General features: G+C 41.8%; 1 protein-coding gene across 6 annotated transcripts in view; it reads right to left on the bottom strand.

Moving 5' to 3' along the window:
• Positions 1 to 13,056, bottom strand: part of NFKB1 (nuclear factor kappa B subunit 1) — a 101,294-nt gene that overhangs the window by 41,245 nt on the left and 46,993 nt on the right. For 4 of the 6 annotated variants that reach the window (XM_084855727.1, XM_084855724.1, XM_084855725.1 and 1 more), the window contains exons 6-7: positions 3,852 to 4,000; positions 352 to 515 (exon numbers count right to left, since the gene is read on the bottom strand). In XM_084855727.1, coding sequence (XP_084711853.1) covers positions 352 to 515; positions 3,852 to 4,000 — 313 coding nt within the window. The remainder of the gene's footprint in view (positions 1 to 351; positions 516 to 3,851; positions 4,001 to 13,056) is intronic. The other 2 variants (XM_084855723.1, XM_084855729.1) reach the window with 1 other exon arrangement.

The following is a 13,056-nucleotide window of genomic DNA, read 5'->3' as shown; positions in this document are numbered from 1 at the left end:
CTGAAACTATCTAAAAGAACTTGGATGAATGATATTCAAGATTGTGGCTACTTCATAAGGTGGAGGCAAACTTTGAAAAGATGTTTGTTAAATGAACAGTAATATGCACCACAACATAAATAAGCTCCATATATTTTTTCATTCTACTTTATACTAGAAACTTCACAAGAAACTTTATTAATCCAAGAAACGTCTTCTTCTTTAAGAAATCCCATGAGAAAGAATAACTATTAAAAAGAAGGAAGGGATGGTTTACATATCTTAAAGATTACACTCCAGAGCTGACAGAAACATTAAATAATTATTTCATGTGCTAGAGAGAGATCTGAATTGTATTATGTCCTCACCCACCTGTTAGCTGCCTCTCCCCTCCACCTTCTACTTGTATATAGTGGAGATCAGGGTGTACTAGAAGTTCTGGATTATAGCCTTTTTTACAGGCATCGATCATGCGTGCTTCCAGTGTGTCTAAAACTCTCTTCTTTGTAACATGCAGTATTCCCAAGTTTGGAAACCTATACAGAAATACAAGAAAATTGTTTACAAAAGTTCTTTGAAATTTCTCACGTTGTAGGAATTACTGATTTCATTGCCATTTATCACATATTCTATTCGTAGGACCTTAGGAAGCTGCCTTATACTGAGTCAAACCATTGGCCCATCTAGCCCAGTACTGTCAACAGTAACTGGCAGCGGCTCTAGAGGGTTTCAGGCAGGATTCCTTCCTAGCCCTACTTGGAGAAGCCAGGGATCGAACCTGGGGCCTTCTGCATGCCAAGCAGGTGCTCTACCACACTGAGCTATGGCAGTCAATGCAATTTAATCAGTGGGGTTAAGAAATATCTACTGCCTGTGCTCACTCAGTCTTGAGAATATTGTGAGCCAGTGTGTTGTAATGGTTTAAGACTGAGAAGACCCAGGTTCAAATGCCCTCTCAGCTATGAAGCTCACTGAGTGATTTGGGGCCAGTAACTATCTGTCAGCCTCACAGGTTTGTTGTGAGGATTAAGTGGGGTGGGGAACCATGTACACTGCCTTGAGCTCCTTGGAGGAAAGATGAACATAAGAAGAGCCATGCTGGATCTGACCAAAGGCCTATCTTGTCCAGCAGTCTGTTCCCACGGTGGCCAACCAGATGCCTATGAGAAGCTCACAAGCAGGATGTGAGCACAATAGCACCCTCCCACTCATGTTCCCCAGCAACTGGTATGGAGGGTCTGATACTGTAGTTAATACATAGTCCTCATGACCAGTAGCCATTGATAGCCTTGTCTTCCGTGAATTGGGATATAAACGCAAAAAAAGAAATGGCAAGCAAAGCTCTGATTTCATAAGATTCATTCAGTCCTTTTTTTTAATGTGGGAAAGGTTTTGAGGACTATAGTCTTAATAGCATTTGGACATCAAACAAGATGTACTGTTAAACAAGTAGCTGCAAGCTATTCACCTTGAATTGAAGGGGAAGTTGCAGATCTTTTAATTTATTTTTAATATCCATTATCACCAATGTAAGGAAGAAAGATGCCTAGGTTCCAAAACATTTTTGGGACTCCTTAAGGACAAATCTATTATTTCAAAGTGTTTGGGGTGGGGGACAAAAACTTAGCAGGAAACTTGACAAATCTTTCAAGATGAGAAGCAGAATTTCAACAGAACAAACTTGAAGTCTTGCAATCAAGTTGCTAGCAAGTTGGGTCTTAACATCAAAAGCAAGAGCCTTTCAAGTGTTAAAGGAAGCTCTTGTCATGCCATTCTTTTCAAAGTTGGCATATATGTTCTAAAAACATGGGCATAAAACATGAAACTAGCACTTACTTGAAATCCGATCCAATACTGGAAACAATATCATGTGTATTTTATTTGAACAATTTCTTTCAAACGGGAAGTAGATTAACTAGGATTAAGTATTCCCTTTGTTGCTTCACACTTGGAACATTAAGTTTTAGCAAACCATTGTTCCCAGTGTTTATGGCAATTTCACACTGATTTAAACATTACTGGAGTAAAGTGACAGCCAATTTGATCTAAGAATAAACAGAGTGGCTCAACAGATATCTTAGCCAATATACAATGGACACATGCAAAAGAGAAGAGGATTCCTGCACCTTTAATAGCTGTGTAGAACAGAGATGGGCAGAAGGTAGATCTGGATCTATTCGTGGATCTCTGAGTTAACTGCAGCAATATCTTTCACTCCAGATATTTAACAATAGCAAGAACAAAATGCTGCAGCCCCGCTCTAAATGATACTCCTGAAATAAAGGTTTCAGACAGTCAGAAGTGGATGTGTGTGTGGAAGGAATGTGAGCTGTGTTTGAATACCAGAACTCATCGCAGCCCACAGTCCTGCCACAGAGAATTCTGGGCTTGTAATTCTGTAATATTAAAGCCCTATGCAGGTATCTACCTTAAACACACATAGGGCTGGGCTAGGAATGAGGTGTGTATGAGCACACATGCCCCACCACCAAGCATCCTTGCGTCCCTGGTAACATCACAGACCTTCACACATTGGGTGCGAAGGTCTGAATAGTGGCTTGTGACCACATTCAGCCCTGTCTTTTCAGCATTGTAATTTGTAAGCACCCGTTCTCAGTTTAGCCCTGCGCATGTTTCAAGCAAACGCCTCCATAGGGCTTCAGTGTATGTCTTTTGCCCCATTAAAGGTGCAGGAGGAGCCCTATTGTCTTTTGCATCTGGCCACTGTACTAGTCTAGCTTGCTTGGACCTTGCGGGGGGGGGGGGGGCAGTCCCAAAGACCACAAACACCAGTTTTCAGCCAACTCGCTAAAAGTTGGGAGTAGCTGGAAAGAACTGAAGTGGAATTGGAAATCAGGAAGCCTGCGCGTATCAGAGCACTTGAGCACACACAAAAATCTTTGAATCCTAGCCTTGAGTCACACCATGGTTGATAGAAAAGCCTTGGGCAATCAGTTAAATCTCAAGCCTCAGTTCTCTATCTCAAAATTGAAAAAGCAGATGACTTTCAGAGGAGATTGTAAAGGTCAATGAAAAGATGTGTTTTTTCCTTTAAACTTTGGTGAGAGTGTTATATTTAAAAAGATATCACATTTATAGTTATTATTTGCAGTTATGCCTATATTGCATTATTTCAGTAAAATGAAAAATCGATTTCCACAGCTCAAATTCTCTCCCCTTTGGATGTGCTCAGAGCACATTCCTAATGAAATTTATAAAATTATGTCAAACACTTATTTCAGCCACTCCCTATTACGCATTTGGCTTCTCTGGCATGACAAAAAATAACCGACTGCAACTCATGCAAGCAGAAACGTAGAAAATTAAAGGACACATGACACCCAAAATGGATCCCCATGTTCCCACTGCAAGTTAACTGCATCTTGGGGTGCAGTGGGCGAATTTTAGAGGGAATTCCTGTATTTGGAACCTGCACCCCTCACCCCGATAAAACATGCCTTCTGCAGACCCACTTGGTCACTGCAGAGGACCCATATGAAGGAGTCCTAAATGAAGGGCAATTGTCCACTTAAATTTTTATTTTCATGATTTCCACCTTCATACTTGCACTTCTAATACACTATGGATCAGTTCAGACTTAACACCAAAGCGTGCTTTGGCACTTGCCTCTCTTCTCGCGTACTCTACTTCCCGCTATCACTTTCCCTTCTAGAAGAAAGCCATAGGATGCCATTATATCCAAACTGGGGAACTATGGCAGAACAGGAAGGTTTGCCCCTAAATGGGAAGTAAGAGTGAAAGGGGCACAGGGCTTGCTCATGCATGCCAAAGCATAGTTGGAGCATTATGTCTGAAATGACTCTGTGGAGTTGCAGAGAAATGATGTTTTACAAATATACTGACGCACTTACCCTACCACCATGTCTTTTGGTCCTGCATTAACTGCGCATACTCCCTGATCGCAGTGTTTCCCCACCAAGCTGTGAGCATGCAGGTGGGCATGTTTTCCGTTTGTGACTAACTGCACGACTACTTTTGCAGGCCCGGTATAATTGCAGATCTGTAAGAAGCAGATCAAATCTTTTCAATACTGGGCAGTTATTCGTTTGTTGCGATTCTGCACTGATACTTGCAATGCGTCCCATAAGGGGCTGGATAGGAATTAATTTAGGACTTCGAAGCGCGAAGACATCATGAGCTGTAATATTAATTTATATTTCAAAAATTATAAAGCAGCATAACCATAGCAGGCATGAAACCAAAAATAACCAGAGATGGGTTTTTTTAAATTTTTTACTCCTAGTAAGGAGGGCTTGGGATGATGCTTTGAAAACAGTTTTCAAAATAGCACTTTAGTGGGTTCAAAAGTCTTGGTTTTATAATTAAACTTCCAACTTGTCCCCAAAGAGTTCTTTAGACCAGGCAATCAGCCGCAGATGTCATGCTCTTAGACCCAGCAGATAACTCTTCCTAGCCACCCTGGAGAGAGAGTAAGGGAAGCTGGAAATACCCTGTCTCTTTGGTGGCAGCTGCCATAAGCTATAGATTAAGTGATATCATTCTGAAAAGCAAAAATGAAGGATTCAAGCTTGTCTCATATAAATATTCGGGCATATCAGATTTCTGTTTCCAAACATTTCCTTCAGGAGGGATGAAGCTATAGGAGAAGACGCCTGAGACTTTCCAAACAGAGAACTCACCTGCATGTCTACTCAGAAATATGCAGGACTGACTCACTCAGCAGCACTTTCAAATAGCATCCAAATACCAAGCATCTGCTCAGAAGAAAGCATATCTATTCACAAGTAAGCAGGCAAAGCCTTGGAAGCAAGCGGGGCTAAATCACTCAGCAGCTTCTTCTCCAGGCTAGGAAGAGTTATCTGCTGGGTCTAAGAGCATGTTCAAAAATGTCAAGCATGTTTTGAAAATAATCCACCCATTTCATATATATTTTAAGGGGCACCAACAAAAGGTGCATCTTGGCTGTGTTGGGGTGGGCAATGTACTGAATGTGTAAGCAGGAACTGGTTACTTAGGGTAGTATCCAATAGGGGCAATCTGCACGTGCTCAGCCCTGCCAGCCCAGGTCCGCATCTATTACAGTGCATTTGTAGGCCGGTGCCTTTTCCCCTCTAAAAAGTACTCACAGAGATTTATACAGAATACCAAGTTAGATTATTGAGTTCACAAACCTTCGCACATAAATCTTTTTCGGTTGCAAAGTGATGCTGGGGGGGATGCAATTTGAAACAAAGAAGTGGTGTCCTGGAAGAGTATGCTTAGTCCTTCCACTTCTTTTCAACAGCAGCACCACAGCACCAGCCCATTTTAGTCCCAACAACCATCTCAGGTTCCAAAGCAACCACAAACGTCTTGTCAACATGCCTGATGGTAGAAATCTCGACATGGTACTGAATGAATATTTTTTCTTATTCATCATGCTGAGTTCCAAACTCAGAATAAGAAACTTGAACTCTCATGTCATTCAGTCTTACTGATGGTGAAGGGTGCTAGGAGAGGTTCCCCTCCCAATGTTTAACCCATCCTACCATAAAGGTACTGTGGTAATTTTTACAACACATACAACAGTATGAACCAGCATTCAGAACCCTAATATGACTGTGCATTGACATTTAACTGATACATTTACTTCATCCCAGTTGAAAGAAAGTTTGGCTGAACAGATTAGAGGGGGAATATCAGTTTGAATCATACTGAGATATTTATATATATATATTTTTTTAATCACTTTCAGGAGACATGCATGCCTTCAGCTTCACTTTAGATACACTGTTTTTGTTTCTGTTTACTCATACAAACAGTAAAATCGAAACCTATAGATCAGAAAGGAGCTAAATAGCTGAAAGATGACAAAATAAATTGACCACACACACTATGAGCACAATCCACTTGCACTACACACACAGCACCTACACATGCGTCTGATCTCGTCTGATTTCGTCAGCTAAGCAGGGTCAGCCCTGGTTAGTACTTGGATGGGAGACTGCCTGGGAATCAGGCTTCCTGCATTGAGCTGGGGGTTGGACTCGATGGTCTTGTAGGCCCCTCCCAACCCTATGATTCGACACAGAGGATTTTCAATACAGCCCCATGTTCCTTCCTCCCCTACTTATCAGTTCATAGGGGCAAGTATCTAGGCAGTGCGATACTATGTTAGGGGGAAAAGGAGGTCTGGGCCTGCTTCCCATGCCCCATCTAGTTCTTCCTCTCAGTCCCTTGCACAAGCTTCTTCTTCATTACCCCCTTCTAGCTTGAACGTTCTAAGTCACTGACCAGTTCAGCCAATCCACATTAGAGGTTTCATGACCACAAGCAACTGTACAAGCTGGAATGTATTACCATAGATTGTACAAGCTATTTATCAACACATAAACGCAAATCTAGAAGGCCTTACAAGCTGGTCAGCATGGGTTCAGCTGCAAAAGGCAATAAAAGGATATTGTGTGTCCAAGCTCACATTCCATTGAAATCAATGGCAGATTTCCCATTTATCTGAATAGTTCTGGTACTGTACCCATAGAATGTGACTGTTCTTGAGAATGCCTTGTGATAGCAAGCAGCAGATACAAAGCAGCCACGGAGCCAAAACTCAGGGTATTCGTAACAACCAATTCAGTTTCAGTTTCTCCATAGCAGGGTCCACCCTTTGGAAAACACAAAGTTCCGGAGGCAGAAAATGTGGCATCTTTCAAATGCCTCCTGAAAACACAACTGTTCACAGAGGCTTTCCATGGCTTGTAATTAAATTAACCATGCTGGTCCACCTTACTGCTCCTTGTATTGCTCTTATTGTAATTTGGAATTGTTTTTAATATTGTATTTTAAATGTGATTTTAATATGTATATGTAAACCGCTTAGGGATTTTATTATATTTAGCGGTATATTAATATCACAAATAAATAAATAACATGGCCAATGAGTGTCAGAACGGCCCAGGAGCAAGTGTTGCCAGACCCTTGTCCCAGTTCAGAGGATATCTTCATGCGATCCAGCCCATCATATGGAAGAACGCATCTGAAGTTGACCTACAAGTGCAAAATCTAATTTCATAGGCTTCAGTTCCAGATTTGATTCCTGAGAAAGTATATGGAAAATCAACTATGCACTTGAGGCTACATACACTGGATATTATGTGTGTAAGTCAACTAGTGAGGCATTGGTCATCTGGATGTGAACGATGACAGAGGTGGGCCTGTTTCACTGCATGGAAAGGATGGACAGGCATTCCCTCAATTCACTCCATGCAACGGGCCAGATTGGACTGAAGATATCCACACTCTCCCCATGTTCAGCAAGGATAAAGGGCTGAAGATTATAGGCATTTTTATGAAGTCAAATGTTGAGGTTTTATTTCAAGGCCATTATTTTATTATTATTATTTATTACATTTACATCCCACCTTTCTGTCCTCTGTAAGGAACCCAAGGCGGCGTACATAATCCTCCCTCTCTCCATTTTATCCTCACAACAACAACCCTGTGAAGTAGGTTGGGCTGAGGGTCTGTGATTGGCCCAAAGTCACCCAGTGAGCTTCCATGGCTGGTTGGGGACTAGAACCTGGATCTCCCATCTCCCAGTCCAACACTCTAGCCAATACACCACACTGGCTCTCTATTGTACATGGACAAGAAATTCCAGGGTGCTTCCACTACACATCCTCATTGATTACTGTAGGTTATTCACAGGTGAATGTGTTTCTTTATGAAAATACATCACTAGCATTTATAAACTATTATCTGTGTTACTGTTCTCCCCTCTGATTGATTTTTGGTTGATGTTGCATGATTTTATTGTGTTTTATTGGTTAGACACCACTTTGGAATTATTTTCTAATGAAAAGCAGGTAATACATTTCATAGATAAATATGGTACCTTGGAATGATTCTTACAGGACCAGAAATGAAAGAATGTAAGAATATAAAATAGGAGGGGTCAGAGCTCAGTGGTAAGAGTACATAATTTCCATGCAAAACGTCCCAGGTTAAGACCGTGGCATCTTCAAGTAGGGCTGGGAAAGGTAGGGCTGCTCTCCTGTTTGTAACTCTGGCGAGCAACTGTGAGTCATTTGACAATACTGAGCTAGATGCACTAATCTGACTCGGTATAAGGGAGCTTCCCTGTATCCATGTGAGAACTGCAGGATCTGAAGCCTAACTGAAATAGATCTAGAAAGTCAGTCTCATCCAAGAGTGCCTGGAGTTATATGGCAACTACCCTCTGAAGCACCTTGCTCAGCAAGGGACTGGATGAGGGAAAATAAACTGAAGCTCAGTCAAAACAAGATGGAGGTTATGGGTGGTTTGTCTTCCTGGGTTAGTGTGGCATTCACCCTGTGTGCTGGACAGGGTTTCACTCCTCCAAAGGAACAAGTTCATAGTTAGGGGGTAATTCATCAATCCATCTTTGTCATTAGAGGTGCAAGTTATGTCTGTAGCTTATACAGCTGCACCAGTTGTCACCCTACCTGGACAGAGGGAGCCTGGCCTCAACGAGGCATGCCCTGGTAAACTCCAGATGAAACTACTGGGATGTGTTATATGTGGGGCTGCCTTTGAAGAGGGTTTGAAATCTGCAATTAGATCAAAATACAGTTGTGACGCTGTTAACTGGGATCACATTACACTTGTGTTTCACCAATGGCATTGGCTCCTATTTCGTTTCCAGGCTCAATTGGAAGTGCTGTTTTTGACTTTTAAACCCTTCATGGCTTAAGACCAGGATACCTGAAGGTTTGCTTGTTTTCTCATGTGCCTGCTTGTACACACACAGCATCTCTACACCAGCCTAAAATCCCACATTTAGAACGAGGCTTTCTGCTTCCGTTTTAAATGCAGGATCACAATGGACTCCCTTTACACATGCTTCCATTCTCCCCTCCTTTCTCTGCTTATCTGAGACTTTGATATGTTTCATTAAACAGCCACTAGATGGTGCTGTTGTCCAGCTCCTCTTATTGCAGGGTTTCCTCTTTTCATGAGGGAACTCAAGTGGAACCCAAGCACTGTAATTTGATAGCTCATTATCTCTGATCTTTTAAACAATATGATAAAGGTCACTTAGTGCAGGAGATGCCCGGGAGGTTGACGATGTCATCTAAAGGACTCACAAACTTCCACGAGTAACCAATCACAATAGCAGGATAAAAGCTCCGTGTGAAGAAGCCCTAAGATTTCAACAGGGGTCCTTCTATGGTTGTCCCTCCCGTTGAAGTGCAGTGGGTGGCCAGATGGAAAAGATCTATTTCAGGGGCAGGCAACTTATAGCTCGACAGATGTTTTGGGCTACAACTCCCATGATTCCTCATCATTGGCAATGCTGGCTAGGGCTGATGAGAGTTGGAGAACAAAACATCAGGAGGGCCACAAGTTGCCCACCTTTGATCTAATTGTAAGTAGCACCATAACTGTTGAATGCTTGTCCCAGGGAGGCTTGCTTACCTTGATTTCATTTCAGCATCACGCAAATACCTTTTTTTTATTTTCCCAGGCTTACCCGCTCTCTGTACATTGCATTTATGCTGCTTAGTGTCTGTCTTTAATTCTGCTAGCTATGTTTATATTGCGTTTTTATATTGTAAAGTTCTAATGTTTTTGCTTTAATTTGCTTTATTGTAATTTTAACTTTATATAAACAGCACTGAGAAGTTGTTGAAGGGCAGGGTAAAAATCAAATAAAGAAATCTAAAAAGGATAAAAATTTTACTGAGTACATGATCATATCAAAACCCAAACAGATTCGTTGGGAACAAGATTTCTATTTCACAAACGCTTTGCAAAGATTTAAATTAAAGCTGTTAAATGTGTCCTCTTTCCCTGAACTTCCTTGGTTGCCAGATGCTAAAACAGAGCAGGCAACTTTTGCTTTGTATTACAAAACATTCTTGTACATGGATTGTGGTTGGTGGGATCTAATCAGCCACCAGCATCCGTTTTATCCTTCCTTTGTGTCCAAGAGTGTGTGAATATGGAGAAGACATACCTAAAGGCAAAAGATTTCTCCTGCTATTTAATCTTTATCTGACTCCATATATTTTACCTTTGAGATTTGTAGCAATTTCTTCCCTAAACATTTCTAGTCTTGTTGTCTACTATTGCTTACATATTCTCTGACAGGTAGAATTTTTGTAATGACAAACACCAAGATGCCTACATTTGAAAAGCGACCCTCTCTGTGCCCCTGCCTGAAATTATGCCATCTAAATTTAACCAGGGAGGCTGGTGTTGTGTGAACTTGCATCAGAATATAAACTGAGTGCAAACCAGAAATTTACCAACAAGAGGGGGGGGGGGAATTATCTGATTACCTGTGGGGTAAAATTCATTTTACCACAAAGGCCATGTTGATGAACCGTTATTTAGCATAGCGAGCTAAAACGTACTGGAGGTGTTGCCATTCATGAAAATGAAGCATTATGTGTGGGGGAGGGCAGCCGGCCCGGTATGCAAAATATTTTTCCTTCCTAGTGGCTAAACTTGAAATCAACAACAGGCACTAACAAGCTAGTAAAGTAGCCTAGAGAAATTTCCCCATATTTTTCTGCCAGTCTCTCCTAACAGGTGTTGCCATGGAAAGATTTATGCAAGCCAAAAAATTAAGACAACGGGGAAAACATTACAATGTGAAATAAACATAAGAGAGACTGACAGTGCAAGCCTATGCATGTCTACTCAGAAGTAAGCCCCACTAAGTTCAATGGGACTTACTTCCAGGTAAGTGAGTATAGGATTGCAACCCAAGCAACAAAACTATGATAAAAGATGAAAGACAAGGTGAAATATTAATAAGGGGAAAAGAAAACAGACACATAAAACCACGTGCCCTGTCCATTTCCACAGACATCATACAAACATTTCTGATGTTATATTTTCCAGAGACCTAATTCAAAGTTCATTTAAATAAATATGTTTGTTTTCAGTAATGAGCTCTAGAAATACATTAAAGGCCAAACTAGATGTGACAGCAGAAGCCATGTTTGCTTATTCACAAGTCAGCCCTGTGCAGGTATAAAGTGGGGAAGAGGGGGAGTGTTAACTTTTTAAAAACAAAGAGGTATGTGCAGTTGAGGGGAACAGAGGCCTGCCTCCTTCACTGCCTTACCTCATCACACTCCAGTTGAGGCACTTTTCTGTCTAGCCTGGCTCACTTCTGGTACTGGAGCCATTGCTGGCAAGAAAAGTTCCTGAAGCAACTGAGACAGGACATGTTTCAAAATTGGTGGACTGCAACCCACAGACTCATACAGACTCTGCCTTCCAAATGAACTGACAAGTTTTATTAAAAGCTTTCATATTGTTACAAGGCAGGCCTCAGCTATCCTCACTCGCACTTCCCTTTTGTTGCAAAAGTAGACCCCTGCCCCTAGCTTTATATGCAAACAGGGCAGACATATGGACAAACATAGCTGCCCCTGTCACATCTAGTTTGGCCCTGACTGCTATGTATAAGTAGTAAAGAAACCAAGAAGACAGACACATGCGGAAGCAGTTAATTATTTTTACCTTAGACTCTTACTGTGATTAGCAAAGTATATACAGTAGCATTGTCAGCACTGATATTTCAAAACACTGGACAGATCCTAGAGTTCAACACCCCCCAAATCAAATTCTATAGCCAGAAAGCCAAAATACTGCAAAAAGGCTAGACAGAGGGCACTCTACACCAGCTTAAAATGCTGCATTTAAAACAGGGATTTCTGCTTCTGTTTTAAATGCAGAATCACGACGACTCCCTTTTTCACGTGCCCTTTCCCTCATCCCCATTCCCCCTCCTTCTCCCCGTATCCAAGTCTTCCATTATCTTTCATTGATCTCACTCCTCTTCTTGCCGCTTTAACTCTTTTCACAGAGGAAACTGAAGTGGAACACAACGGGGTAATTTGATTGTACAAACAACATTCAATCATGCGAGTTCCAAATTGCTATCAGAAGTGGTACAGCCCAGACACAGGTTTACTACCTAAGTAAGATGCTGAACTAGACCATAGACAAAACTGCTGGTCTCTGAATGTAGTCTCCTATCTGCAAAATTGGAATTTCTGCTGGAAATAAACAGTTTGGGAGGAGAGCCACAATGAAGATTGTAAAATAATGCTGTAGATGCACTCTTCTGGGATGTATTTTATTTTTAAATTTTATTTATTACATTTTTATACTGCCCAATAGTTGAGGCTTTCTGGGCAGTTCACAATTAAAACCATAAAATAAAACATCACAAGATACAATATAGAACTTTTAAAAGTTTGAAAGTGCCACGTAAAACCAAAATAAAACCCAGCAGCAGTTACCGCCCAGGGAAAGCCTGTGTGAAAAGGTGTGTTTTCAGGAGGCATTGAAAAGATGTTACATTTTCTGCCTCCCAAACTGCATGAGGGAGGGTTTTCCAGAGGGTGGTGCCACTACAGGTAAGGCCTGCCATTGAGGTTCTTCATGGAGACATTCCATTCATTTTGGAATTACCAGCAGGATCTCCTCTGATCTTCAATGTCGCCTGGGTATATATAAGGGAAGGCAGTCTGCCTGGTCCCAAGTTGTTTAGGGCTTTACATAATAATTTCATAAACTTGCACATGGCTTGGTAGCTAACAGGCAGACGGTGTAGTTCTTATAACATAGGTGTTATGTGAACATAGCGAGGTGTCCCAGTGAGCACCCCAGCTGCTGCATTCTGCAGCTCCTGAACCACGCACACGGGTAGCCTCACACAGAGTGCATTGCAGCAGTCTAATATTGAGGTTGCCGGTGCATGGATCACTGTGGCTAGGCTATCCCTATCCAGGAACAGGCATAGTTGGCATATCCACCAAAGTTGGTAGTAGGTGCTCTGGGCCACCAAGGCCACCTGGGCCTCCAGTGACAAAGACAGATCCAGGAGCATCCCCAAACTACAAACCTGCTCCTTCAGAGGGAGTGCAACCCCATCCAGAATAGGCAAACACCCCAATTCCCAGACCTGGGAATGGCCAATTCATAGGTTCTCTGTCTTATCGGGATTCAGTTTCAGTTTATTGGCCTTCATCCAAGCCATAACTGCATCCAGGCACTGGTTCAGAAAGAGCACAGCCTCTCCTAATCCAGATATCAAAGAGAAATAGAACT

The sequence above is a fragment of the Heloderma suspectum genome, chromosome 5, assembly GCF_057233095.1.
Source record: "Heloderma suspectum isolate Gila_16-S chromosome 5, 16-S_ref, whole genome shotgun sequence".
NCBI classification, from domain to species: domain Eukaryota; kingdom Metazoa; phylum Chordata; class Lepidosauria; order Squamata; family Helodermatidae; genus Heloderma; species Heloderma suspectum.
The sequence above is the reverse complement of the archived record's forward strand: the minus strand, read 5'-3'. Positions and strand labels throughout refer to the sequence as shown.